The sequence below is a fragment of the Bicyclus anynana genome, chromosome 10, assembly GCF_947172395.1.
Source record: "Bicyclus anynana chromosome 10, ilBicAnyn1.1, whole genome shotgun sequence".
Lineage (NCBI taxonomy): Eukaryota > Metazoa > Arthropoda > Insecta > Lepidoptera > Nymphalidae > Bicyclus > Bicyclus anynana.
The window spans coordinates 12,227,759-12,242,466 of NC_069092.1; the positions used below are offsets into that span (position 1 = coordinate 12,227,759).

The 14,708-nt window shown below is 38.3% G+C and overlaps 1 protein-coding gene across 1 annotated transcript in view; it reads left to right on the plus strand.

Annotated features, from left to right (window-relative positions):
* LOC112046654 (suppressor of lurcher protein 1-like) overlaps positions 1 to 14,708 on the plus strand; it is a 111,487-nt gene that overhangs the window by 33,226 nt on the left and 63,553 nt on the right. Inside the window, exon 3 of the mRNA XM_052883896.1 lies at positions 12,179 to 12,251. Within this exon, the coding sequence (XP_052739856.1) occupies positions 12,179 to 12,251 (73 nt within the window). The remainder of the gene's footprint in view (positions 1 to 12,178; positions 12,252 to 14,708) is intronic.

Below are 14,708 nucleotides of genomic sequence, written 5' to 3' on the forward strand. Positions count from 1 at the left end.
GGGATTCGAACCCTGGACCTCATTGTCCGTAGCTGAACCAGCTAACCACGGGACCAATGAGGCAGAGGACCACGAACATAACTGGCCCGGTGAGGGTGTCACTGTTGTCGCGCTTTAAGTATTCAGACCAATTACCATAGGACCTACCTTGCTAGACGTTACCCCTCTGTCAAAAGTAAATGATCACGATCTAACGTGTTTATCAAAATGGCGACCGCCGCGACGTTTGTTCGTATTCTTTGCGTTAGTTCCAGTTTTGGCCACCGAGTCAGAGAAGGTTGTGGCTTATACAAAATACAAAAACATATCGTCAAAGCACTTTTGCATTCAAATGATGCAAGCATGTCGCGTCATTCAGTAACGTGACAATGATGACAAGTAGGAGAACGTCAACCGCTGCATGAAAATGAAGTGTAGAACGTTGACCCGTCCAAGTACCTATACCGCTATATAACAACGACACGTAGAGCTGTGTTGTTCAGCTTAAGCGTTAGCATTTTCAATGATCTCTGGATCGTTTTATAAACCTAAGAGTTTTTTAATGTAGCCATACGGTTAAGATTCGGAAAGATAGGAGGATCACCAAACCACTAAGACTTATGAGGTGTCTTGTCCTTCCAATCTTTTTCTACGGTGTGGAAACGTGGTCCTTGTGTCTACAAGATCGATGTCCTGGACATGTGGTGTACGAACCAAAGATAAAAGAAAGACTTTCGTCTACTGTGCTTTTACGGATTTTTAAGTACTTAGGCCACATTTTTGGAAATAAGGGTTCAATTGAAGTTGGTAGTGCAGGGCCAAGTCGAAGGCAAAAGATCCAGAGGCAGATCCAACCCATTGGACAGATTTTGTCAGACATGCAATACAATCATCCATGGAGAAGTATTCACATAACGCAGCCAATAGCCAAAAGTGGAGCATTGCACATAAAGCGTCGATCATCGATATTCAACCGAATACAGAAATCGCAATTTTCATATTATATGTTCGTATCGCAAATTACTGTACGAAAAATTTTAGCTAGCTTTCTTAAGTCAAATGTAAGCCACGCGTATAGAATATGTGGCAGAAAAGTCTATAAGATAAGCTTATGTTAGAGTTTCATTTTTATTTTCGGGCGGTCCGGTATACGGATTATTTGTAGCGGATTTTCCTTCCTTATTCTAAGTTGTTTATGTTTTCTTAGAAGATTTTTGCCTCTAGGATTTCACTATAAAACTATACTCCTACTTACAATATAATATTATATATAACTAAATATATACTACATTTTTAGCATTTTTGTTAGTTATGTTTGTAACTTGAAGGAAAAGTGTAAAAGGGAAAATTTTAAAATATTTCATAATCGAAAACATTGATAAGAAAATTAGTTAAAAAAATTAATTAAAATAATGCACATATGTTTTAAATCCCGTACTTAAAAGCTTTAGAAGTGAAATTTCATAAAATATTGTGAGCATTGCCCTTTACATATATTTCAATGCTCCTTGATCTGTCTATGTAATGGAAGTTCCTACGATAGGCCTATGTCCTGTAGTGGACGTCCATCGGCTGATATGATGATGGTGATGATACTAAGAAATTAAATTAAGATAATTAAATTAATAATAAAGATATAAAGAAATTAAATATCACGTGTCTCAAACGGTGAAGGAAAACATCGTGCATACCAGAGAATATTCTTAATTCTCTGCGTGTGTGAAGTCTGCCAATCCGCATTGGGCCAGCGTGGATTATTGGCCTAATCCCTCTCATTCTGAGAGGAGACTCGAGCTCAGCAGTGAGCCGAATATGGGTTGATAACGACGAGTGAATTAGCCTGCTGGTAGGTTTCCAACATTTAATTATATATGCCTGAAATATTCGTCGATTAAATTACCTTTTCAAATTCAACTAGTAGATATTGGTTGACATAACCAGTAAGTAGGTATGCATGATCAAGTTTCCAAACACGGGTCCCGAGTGGTTTCAGAGCTAGTCAGAACACACGTGAAACTAACGTACCTGCAGCAATGTAACTGTTATTATAAATTTGAAACTTTGGATGGATGGAAGTTTGTTACTCAATTATAGCTCAAACGCAAAACGATTTTTTAGGTTTGCTTTATGTAACTTTTCTGATCACCATTACTTTGTGTTTACATTTTGTGACAATTCAAAATAGACATAATTAATGTCTCTTAAATTAAATCAAACGAAGCTAAAGTGGCAATGGGCGGGGCACATAGTTCGAAGAGCCTATGGACGTTGGGGTCCCAAAGTGCTCAAATGGCGACCCCGCACTAGTTAGCGCAGTGCGGGTTGACCCCCCAACCAGGTGGACTGACGACATCAAGCGAGTCGCAGGGATTCGCTCAGTATCGTGATGTTTGGAAGTCCCTACAAAAGGCCTAATGTCCTGCAGTGGACATCCATCGGCTGGTATGATGATGATGATGATAATGATGATGATGATGAAATTAAATCAAAATTGACGTTGACTTTGAAAAGCTGAACGGAATTACAGATGTGAAAAAGAGATTAAAATCTATAGTCTAGAATAGTAATATGTTATTTTTTTATCTTATACTTCCATGTGACAAGATTTAAACGGGTGAAACCCGGGCACAACTAGGATATTTCAATGCTTTTGTGAGTTAGAAACAGTGGTAAGTGGTTAATGGATTCACGCAAATGGAAGCGACGAAATCGTTTGAAACAGATCGACAGACAAATGACAATGGAAATGCATTAAAATTTTCACATTTTCACTTTTTTGTTCATACGCAGTGAACAGTGCATATCTATTCAGTTTTTGGTGCTGCAACAAGCTTTTGTCCAAGCGTAGATTTATTATAACGTTTTGCATATAAAACGCCACATGTAAATATTATAAATGTGAATGTAAATTTGTTTGATGCTCTTTTTTTCTCTTTTTGTTTAAACAACTTTAACGAAACAAGCTCTTGACTGTTATTTTGTCAGATACTAACCGACGCCCCGCAATTTTTACCGCGTAGTTCCCGTTCTCGTGGAAATACGAGGATGAAACGTCGCTTACGACATTCATAAATAACGTAGCTTTGTATTGTTAATGTTTTTTAAAAAAAGGTTCAGTGGATCGGGAGATTAACACACAATGTGAGATGATTGCAAAAACGAAAACACGATGAAAAATCGGCCAAGTGCGTTTCGAGCCACGAGCAATTTAGAGTTCCATGCATTAAATGAGCGCTTCAAGGCCTAATAATGCAAAAATACTGATAACAATACGCACTATCTCTATGACACACTATGGGAAAAACTAATAAAAAAAAATCATCCCCACTTTACATGTAGGGGTGGGTACCCTAAAAAAATATTTTTCAAGATTTTATTTTACGACTTTGTTCACGTTTTTAAAGTCATGCTCAAGCTAATTTCTAGCTTTCTGGTAGACAGACGGACATGGCTAAACTATAAGAGTTCCTTGTGGATTACGGAACCCTAAAAACATCGTTTTAGTGTTAAATAAATAGAATATTAGCTGGCCTATTCACTATTTTGGTCTTTCATCAACCACCCATATTTGGCTCACTGCTGAGCTCGTGTCTCCTCTCAGAATGAGTGGGGTAAGGGGTATTGGCAGACTTCACACACTCAGAGAGTTAAGAAAATTATCTGGTATGCAAGTTTCCTCACGATGTTTTTCCTTCACCGTTTGAGACACGTGATATTTAATTTCTTAAACTAAACATCAAAACTAATTAAAATAAACATCATATCAATTTAGAAATGTCATCTACCTACTGTATGATATCCACCAGTAGGCACCGGATGACTTTTTGTTACATAGAATCTCAATTTCCTATATTACGTAAGCTAACATATTACGTCTAAGTTAGTGAATTTCCTATATTACGTAAGCTAACATATTACGTCTAAGTTAGTGAATTTAGCCTGCAGGCCATAACAGACAATTTTCGTACGCACATCTCATTCAGCCGGTAATGATTTTTCATTTTGAAACTTTTCACAATAAACATTAACGCGGTGTGGAAATTAATTGAAATTTTATCAACTTCAATTTTCGGTGCAAACAAAGTAATTAATATTGCGAAAACAGGAAAAAGTTTATCATGAAAATGTATGTTTGTAATAAATTAATATTTTATAAATACTTACATACATACAGCCTTCATGTGTTCTGACTAGTTGTTTAGTTTATGATTACGAGTACAAATAAAATAAAACCTTGCTTGGCAACTTCGTTCGTAACACTCCCGAGCCGGGGGCCGTGTGGCGATGAGTGAAAAATCTACGACTGATGCACCTCACTTCCCCGCTCGCACGATTTCACACCCGTGCCCGCATATCATGGGAGTGTCATCAACAGACTTCCCAGACTAAAAGTTGAGTGAGTGAGAGAGTGAGAGAGTGAGAGAGTGCTTGAAATAAATAAACTGAATTTCAACTGACGGATTAATAAAAAGAAAATGCAAAAACAACATGGAAGACTTCGTTTCATCCGAAATTGCAAACCGAACTATCCTGTAGGTACTTCTAAACCATTTGATAACGTGTTATCCTCAGAGCCTATGAGGGTCAGATATTTGTCACTTTATAAAAGCTGAAAGTTTATCAGCTCATGCTCCTACCAAAATGTAAGAAGAAGAAGAAAAACTTTATTGCACACAAAACAAATTATTACATTACAAAAGAAAACAATAAGAAAAAAAAATTAAGTAAAACGTAACTGAGTAGGTACACAAATACGGTTAGACAAATACGGTTTTTGGACCACGGTGTTTTTATATGTAAGTTTTCAAGTGTCTAAATCCCCAACCACCCAAGTTTTAACCCAAAATTTGTATATTTTCTTCAAAATAATAAGAATAATTTTGTCCACAGTCGCCACTCATTTAGCTTCGTGGCAACCCTTCATAAAACACTTTTGAAGATCTTTACGGGTACCTAGCGAAGGGTTGCTCTAAAGCTAAGTAAATGACGACTGGGGATAGGTATTCTCAAAATATAAAACAAAATGTGTTTTATTCCTATAAAATTCTGTCTGTACTGGAAGTCTGGACTCTTGAAACCTGCTACCTTTTAAAGCATGGCCCTAGCACTATAATAGCCTACAGTATTTACCTGTGATATAGAAGCGTAACCAAACGACAGTGGTTACAGTTACAGTGGACCTATTCATTTTTTTGGTTTTATTATGAACATATTAAAAAAAAACATCAAATCAATTGAGAAATGTCATCTACCTACATGATACCAGTAGGCACCGGATGACATTTGTCTCTTATAATCTCATTTTCCTATAAGTCAACTGGCACAAGTCAAAGATAGTGAGTTAGCCTGCAGATTTATAAAATGAGGCAGGTCGGACTGCTACAGGCGCTCGTTCTAGTTTGAAAACGTGTAACAAACGTCGGTCACGGCGAGTTGGCAACAAATGGACTCTCTACGCAAGTAAATGACGAGGAAATTCACGATGAATTCAGGTCTCTTGTCATGCTAATGGGCAGGTAGTGAAACGTTTGCGATAGCTACGTTTGCAGAAATATGACTTGAAAGACTTTAGGACTTAAGCAAAAAAGAAATATACTTTGTGACAGTTTTTTAGACTTTGTAAGTTCTTGGAATTAATTTATATACGTCTCCCAATTTAAATGCTTCCCTAAGTTGAAACTTGGCTTTTCGAGGGTTCCTTACGTAGACTCCGTGCTACGAAAAAAGTCTCACGGCTAAAACCTGAACTAAAATTGACAGCGCCTTACTCTAATGCCATTATGATGGCCATTACCAAATGAGAATGAGCGTCATAGCGCCACGTCTACGGGACTTGTTTCGTGGCGCGGAGTATAGGATCATTATAATTAATCCAATCGAATTGCGCAGTTTTTGCTGAACTTTTCCCGAAATTTACCCCCTGTTTTTATTATGATTGAATTAGAAAAGTGTGGTCTATAATGATGTAACCTGCCTGTAAGTGTAAAGATCACCCTTTAAGAACATTTATCGCAGCTTTGTCAAGAAGCTAAGAGTTAACTGAAAATATCTCTAAACTTCGTGATATCACGTACAATAAGCGTAGAATATATCAAAAAATTACGTTTAAGACTGCTAGTCCACCGTAGCGGAGCGAAGCAGCGGAACCGAGAAACAGAGAAATATTAACCAATAGGATTGCACAAAATCTCCGCTTCTCTTAAGTGGACAGGGATTATCCTCCTGTAAGAGGAGCGGGGTTAAATTAATTAAATTTTTACATTATTTAATTAACATAGTCTGCAACTCCGCTCCGCACCCTCGCTCCACTCCGGTAAACAGCACGCAACTCCATTCCGCATTAGTCCGTTTCTCCATTATGCTCCCTCGCTCTTCTCTGATGGACAGGCAGCCTTATATTTTAACACTTGACGGTTTGGACCGTTAAAACATGCTTTCTTTTAAGCTACCACGGTACAAACTTAAATATTGGCTACCGTTCTTACCTATAGTAAGAACTTGACATACTTTCAACCTTCATATCATTCTAGTAGTAATAGTCTCTGCATTAAATCGCGGACGGATGGAGAGACAGACATGGCGAAATTACAAGGGTTTCTTGGGGACTACGGAACCCCAATGAGGTACGTCTGGTTATCGCAAGATTTTCTTCTAGTAGAACAACGTTTAACGTCGATTAATTTGACAAGTAATTTTTAGGCGCCTTTTCCTCACGAACGACTCGCGCCTGTATTAGCATAACAAGTCTTGAATTTACCATGAGTTTCTCCGTCGTTTAACTGCGTAGAATGCTCATTTGTTAGCAACTCGTTCTCAACTACCTTTGTTACACGCTCCGAACGACTTTAGTGGTGCAAAGTTAGTTTTACAGTTCAGAGAGTTGACTACGGATGGAAGGACGTCTTTGTTACGTACCTACTTTTTTCCGTCTTTTTGAGTTACTTTTATGTTGCCAGTTTCGAACTTTCGACGTTTAAGTTTTGGTCTTTGAAATGTTTTGTTACTTTGCACGCCTCAAAGACTCTGTGCTATAATGCTTACTTACATTGTTGTGGTATTATTGTTGTGGTGTATAGTGAATAGCATCACAAATCAAATAAATTGTGTTTTTATTGATAGCTTAGAATCAGATCTTATCTTTTATTTCGATGGTATAAGTAAGTATACTGCGTTCCCATACCTACTGCCAAAAGATAAATGATTGTATGATTAGTAGTATTTAGGTATACCAACATTCATTATCATCATCATCACCATATCAGCTGATGGATGTCTACTGCAGGACATAGACTTTTTGTAAGGACTTCCAAACATCACGATACTGAGCCACCTGCATCCAGCGAATCCCTGCGACTCGCTTGATGTCGTCAGTCCATCTGGTGGCGAGTCGGCCAACACTGCGCTTACTAGTGCGGGGTTACCATTCCAGCACTTTGGGACCCCAACGTCCATCGGCTCTTCGAACTATATGCCCCGCCCATTCAACTTCGCAACTCGTTGAGCTATGTCGGTGACTTTGGTTCTTCTGCGGATCTCCTCATTTCTGATTCGATCACGCAAAGATACTCCTAACATAGCTAGTTCCATCGCCCACTGTGTGACTCTGAGCCTTCTTATGAGGCCCATAGTTAGCGACCAAGTCTCGGAACCATAGATAGATCATCACTGGCAACACGCACTGTTCGAAGACTTTTGTCTTCAGGCACTGAGGAATTTCGGACGAAAACCAACAACAAACATTAGCAGACACAAAATATGAGGTAGGTACTTATAAAAACTGTACCTCCATATACGTTTTAATAAATTGAAACCTAGTGGTGGTACATCGAATAAAATTAGTAGGTAAGTAATTAAAGAGGCTAAAGTTCTACCTACATTTAGGCATACTCACATTTAGTATTTGCAATTTAATTAATCCGCGTGTCAGCTTACTCAAATATTTACCAACGTTATTACCAAATCTATAATTAATATCGAATTGTATTACTACTGTCGTCAATTAGCAAATGGATTGTTTATTCAATTTAATTTAACCGCCATGGTATAGCGTCACAAACTACTTACGAGGTTTTGGGTTTGATTTTTAGCGCTTATTAACATATCCATTGTAATAATACGTTTGTAGTGTTTGTATCTACTAAATAGATACCTACATTAATACATACACTATCTCATGTACATTGGTAGTGGGGGCATGGGACCAGGGTTCTTAACTTAGGTTTTCCCCCCAGATTTAGGGGGCAAATAAGTGAGATGGGATTTTTTTAGGGGTCTGAAATTTTTAGGGATATTTTCAGGGATTTTTTAATATGTATTTTTAAATTTTTAATATTAATATTTCTTTCTTGACCTAGCGACTTAGAACGACGTTTTACGTAATTCTACAACCTGTGGCAAATGGCTGTAATTTTTATCCAATAAAAAAAATGTTAAATTCATTCAATGTCGACATTGTATGCTTTCAAAAAATCTCAATCTTCAGATGAAGACGTAATATTTTATACATATTAAATAACGACTTTTGAAACATATTACAGCATATTATTTTCTTAATCATTATAAATTTATATTTTTTAGGGAGACAACTCAATAACTAAGGCGATTTTAGGGATTTTTGACTTTAGTGATAAATATTTTTACAATTGGTAACACTGCATGAAACAGTCTATTACCGGCGCTTGACCGGAATGGTCGTGTGCGGTCTGCTTGCCATACCAGTGTAGGAATAAGCTAGTGTATGTAATATTGTAGGTGTCTATTTAGTAGACACAAACACTACAATGTTCATGTGTCTATCTATCTGTTTGATATATTTTACGATTAAACGTCCGAAAAGATGTATTTTCAACCCAGATATTCACAGTTTAAAGAATGTGAAAATCATCATGTAAGCTACCTTCGCTCCTTTGAGCATGTTAAGCTATCAAATCCCTATCATCAACCGATAGGATACTAATTACACATTCAAATATAGCATCCTAAACTTGCCAATTATTTAAAACTAGTGGACACCCGTGACTTCTTCTGCCCTCCTTAATTCGGCCCTGTCGCAAATCACGTTCTTAGCAGACATCCACTAACTATAAACTACCTCCCTGCCAATTTTCATATGTGTACGTCAAACGGTTTCCGATATTTCGTTATAAACTCGTATGTGTAGATAATCCAAAGAACGTCATTGGTTATCTTAAAGTAAAGAGAGTCGTTCTAAGCAACTGCGTTATTTCGTAGGTGATATCATCTTCCATTACAACCAGGCTTAATTGCGAATTAAATAAAAGTAAAAAAAAACCTCCACAAACAAAAGCAAAAACAATCTTTTATTAAAAAGTTAATTAAAACAAGCGACCTTTTCATTAGTTAATTTAGATCCGTAAAAACAAATTACCTAAATAAAAAAAGCGAGAAAAGTCCCGATTAAAATTTTACCTATTACGTCACTTTGATGTCTTGTCTTACGGGCTACTAATTACAAATGGAGTCGATAGGAATTTCCCGTAGACCGGCGACAAATAAAAAACCGCCTTTGATAAAGACAAAGTTAAACTCGGGATCAAGTCGAGCCGACGGATCGGTTTCAATGTTTCAATGTTTGTCCCCGGTCGTTTTAGGGTTTTCTGTAAAAACAGAAGGTTATGAGTTTATTGGGTAAACTCGGAGGGATTTGGGCCTTGTTGCTCGGTCTGTTGTATATTCAAAGTTATAGAAACAATATGATATTTGCAATGAAAAACAAATAGTTTATTTAAGCTATTTGCATGACTTTGAGCGTGGTGACCGAATCAAGAATTTCCGTTACGAAAATAAACCTAACACCCAAGCCATGCATCAAGTTTACACATTTCGACGTTGTCATATCGACTCAACTGGACAAGTGGTAAGGGGCTAACTTATTAAACCACAGTTCGATTCCAGCTCAACGTAATGAGGTTTTTTATTATTTCTTTATTCTTCTATTTTTCATTTTTTAAAACTTTTTAAAGAAAAAAAATCTTAACTGAAATAAATAAATAATTGCACAAGTTGATAAAATATTATATCTAATAGCTTTACCGCGACAGTCTTCGAGTAGACTTGCGCTTGACTATAATCTTGCCTGGTGGAAAGCAATGATGAGGTCTAGGTTGGAGCGCGCTTGCCTAGAAAATGCCTAGTCTTGAAGGTGAAAACACAGACGGCGGAAGAGCATTTCTCATCTTCTTAAAAACGTCTATGGAATACGTTTTGTGCAAGTCTACAGACTGCACATCAACAACAAAAGGATGCCAATTTGTACGATGTATTGCGCTTGACTAAAATCATGCCTGGTGGAAAGCAATGAAATGAGGTCTGGGTAGGAGTGCCTAGAAAATAGCCTTGAAGGTGCACATGTCAAGAAACACAGAAGGCAGAAGGGCATTCCACATGTTCGCTGTTCATAAAAACGTTTTGGGCGAGTTTATTTTATTCGGAAAAACAACGGCTGATTACACAAGTCAATATTTAGGCACGTAACAGATAGCTATTATATTATAGACAAACAAACAAACAATAATCTTCCCTCTTAATAATATTAGTATAAACAAGCGCTATTGATATATAACAAATAATAGTTCTACCTCCTTCTATAATAATAAAGAATTAAGGATTACGTTGAACGTAATCCAATAAGAACCTTCATGACATCCTAATTGAGTTAGGAGTGGGTGGCTGACGCGACGTATATGCTAATCTTTTTACGGGACATCATGACTGCGTTGTATAGTTTTATGGCCATTAGGCAGACGCTTTTACTGTAATACCTACTCTTGAAATTGCACTAAAATGGGTTTAGTGATATTGTTAAGTGACCGAAGGAGGGTAATGTTTTTCAAGCGTATCAATAGTTTATACACATGTAGTTGTGTGAATGTTACGAGTATTCTTACATCATTATCAACCCATATTTGGCTCACTGCTGAGCTCGAGTCTCCTCTCAGAATGAGAGGGGTTAGACCAATGGTCCACTACGCTGGCCCAATGCGGATTGGCAGATTTCACACACGCAGAGAATTAAGAAAATTCTCTGGTATGCAGATTTCCTCACGATGTTTTCTTTCACCGTTTGAGACACGTGATATTTAATTTCTTAAAATGCACACAACTGAAAAGTAGGAGGTGCATGTTCCGGACCGAATTCGAACACACACCCTCCGGAATCGGAGACAGAGATCATATCTACTGGGCTATCACGGCTCTGTTATTCTTACGATGCGCTAATACGGGAAGTTTAAAAGCAATTTATTGCCTGGCAACAACTGGATCAATGTGGAGCTATCAGTGGAGCAATTTCTTTAAAACTCAGCAATTATTTCTATAATATTCTGAAGGCCGCGTGGCACAAAGGGTTGTACTGCTTTCTGCATCCATGGCGGTAAATTTTAAAATGATGGTGTGATGAGCATGGATGTTTACCCGTGTTTAGGTGGTTTTATGTATAAACCCTGCAAAAGAGTACGGTTAGCCCTCATCCCCACGAGAATTTGTTTAATTGACATTAAAAATGCGTTCAAATACAACAAATGCATTCCCAAGTATAGGTTGACACGACAGCGTTTTTAAAACACGACGCTTTTTTCGAGCAGTGTTGTATTTCAAATTTTGGGCGTTGGAAATAGTTGTACTAGGGCTTGCTTTGAAGGTAGTTTCTCTGCGTGATCGAATCAGGAATGAGGAGATCCGCAGACGAACCAAATTTACTGATATAGCTCAGCGAGTCGCGAAGCTCAAGTGGCAATGGGCAGGCTACATAGTTCGAAGAGCCGATGGACGTTGGGGTCCCAAGGTACTAGAATGGTCCTCGTACCGGCAAGTGCAGTGTTGGTCGACCCTCCACTAGGTGGACCGAGGATATCAAGCGGGTTGTAGGGAGCCGCTGAAAGCTGGTGGCTCGAGATAGTTGTGCTTGGAGGTCCATGCAAGAGGCCTACGTCCAGCTGTGGACGTCTTTCGGTTGATAAGGTAAGGTAATGTTGAGGGTAGTTAGAGTTTAAGATATTGTCAATAAATATTGATTTAATATTGTTTCAAACTGCTCCGTACACATATCGTTCATTCATGCCTATCACAGACATTCGCTCTATTATATGCAATTTTAAAGTGACAAATGAAATTGAGCAAAAAATTAATAAAAAGCCTTTATAAAACGTTAAATAACACAATCAATTTTCGTCTTTTCCAGACGTCGACGGCTCTGATCCTCCTCCTTCACTTATCTGTGCACACGGTCGATGAGGGCCACGCCATAAATCCCAGTGAGTATCTCCTGACACCATCTATTTATACTTACCTTAAGATAGGATAATAAAAATCCATTTAAGCGTGTTTTTTTAACCTGCTGAAAGAGAGTTATGTTTTTTGAATGTCTATGTCTTTTATTTGGTAGTAGGCATCGGCCGTTGCTGGTTACTACTTGACGAAAAGACGTAGCTTCCGTTCCAGTATGATGCTGCGTATCATAGGTATGGGTAGAATAAAACTTGTACGCTTGTGGGGTGCACCTCATATAGGCATCTAAGTTATGCTACCCCTACGGGTGATGTATATGATGCATGATGATTAGATCCAATACGCTACTACAATGTAAAAAACATACTTTAAATCACACTAATATTATAAAGTCGAAAGCTTGTGTGTAAGTAAGGCTACTTTTCATCCCGGAAAAATCCATGGTTCCCGAGGGATTTGTGAAAAACTGAAATCCACGCGGGCGAAGTCGCGGGCGTCCGCTAGTATAATAATAATTTAAAATATTTTATTTTCTTTCGTTTCTTTTGCCGGCCTCCGTGGCGCAGTGGTAAACGCGGTGGATTTACAAGACGAAGGTCCTGGGTTCGATCCCCGATGGAGATTTTCTTAATTGGTCCAGGTCTGGCTGGTGGGAGGCTTCACCCGTGGCTAGTTACCACCCTACTGACAAAGACGTACCGCCAAGCAATTTAGCGTTCCGGTACCATGTCGAGTAGAATTCACACAAGGTGTGGATTTTCATACTCCTCCTAACAAGTTAGCCCGCTTCCATCTTAGATTGCATCATCACTTTCCATCAGGTGAGATTGCAGTCAAGGGCTAACGTGTAAAGAATAATAATAATAGAAAAAAAAATCCTGTATCCATATTTTTATTCTTTGGGCCATAAGCTCTTGGGTCAGTCACTTGTAAAGTGTGGATCACTTTTTCAGATATCACATTAATAAAATATAGGAAGGTTCATCCAAAGCTCTCAGGGAAAACAACGTGTAGTATATATTATGTACACGATCGCATGAATTTTTCTTTTTGTATGTTTTCCATATTTTTCCTTGTTTCACATTACGTTTAGGGACTACGAAAACAAATACGGACCCAAGGTAATTTTTATTCCGCTTTTCCATTAATATACCTATTTTTGTTACGGCTCATGAAGTTAATAACATGGCAAAAGTTAAATAAAGTTAATACGATGAAGTTGACTTTTGTAACCTTTATAAATATGTGTATGTTAACTTAATATAGTTTCATCATCATCATCATATCAGCCGATGGACGTCCACTGGACATAGGCCTTTTGTAGAGACTTCCAAACATCACGATACTGAGCCACCTGCATCCAGCGAATCCCTGCGACTCGCTTGATGTCGTCAGTCCACCTGGTGGGGGGTCGACCAACACTGCGCTTACTAGTTCGGGGTCGTTATTCCAGCACTTCCATATTGACCAACCTGCATGCGCAGCGTGGTCAGTATCGGGCAAAACTTTGTATGGACCGATTATAGTTTCAACACATTTATTGAACACGCCGTAAAATGCAATTCTATGGCCTCGTATGCCTGAGGCACTAGTGTTGAGCCTCATGTGCCTGTTTCACTGGCAACCATACTCTTTAGTCAGTGTTCTGCTTGGCGGCAGAAATATCTTTGGCAGTAGTTTCACAAACGAGCACTTTCACGAAGAGCACAGATCAAAATAATAAAAGTTTATTAAAATAGCGTTTTTACTGTTCCGGTAACTAGAAGTATGTCTGCTGCCAAGCAGCATTGCTGTTCTCAGACTGAAAGGTTTTAGATTGCCGATATATTTTGCAAAAATGGCCCTAAATCTATCTATACTAATATTAAAAGCTGAAGAGTTTGTTTGTTTGAACGCGCTAATCTCAGGAACTACTGATCCGATTTGAAAAAATCTTTCGGTGTTAGATAGCTTATTTATGGAGGAAGGTTGTAGGCTATATTTTATCTCCATATTTTGACAGGGAAGGGAACCACGCGGGTAAAACCGTGCGGCGTCAGCTAGTGCACTGTATACTCCTTTAACCGCGCAAAGCCGGAGCGGGTAGCTAGTTGTTCATATACGATACATTGTCGCTTTGTTGTCACTCGTTCTTTGGAATCTGCCTTGTAACGAGAAACTGCGGTAAAAAATAATAATAATAAAAGCCTTTATTTACTGTTATTTTTTTTACATAATATCATTGACACTGATTGTATTTTCTTCAGCCTGCCCTCGGGCATAGGCCTCCTTCAGACACTTCCATAGTACTGTCTCTTGCTTTTCTTCTCCATGTGCCTTCTGCTGTCTGTCTGAGGTCGTCCTGCTGGGGCGACCTCTTTTTCTTTTTCCTGTCCTAGGATACCACTCGGTCACATCCCTGGTCCACTTATCTCTTTTATCACGCAAGTGTCCTGTCCGCTTTCACTTCAGCTTCTTAATTGTTACTGACACATCTCTAACCT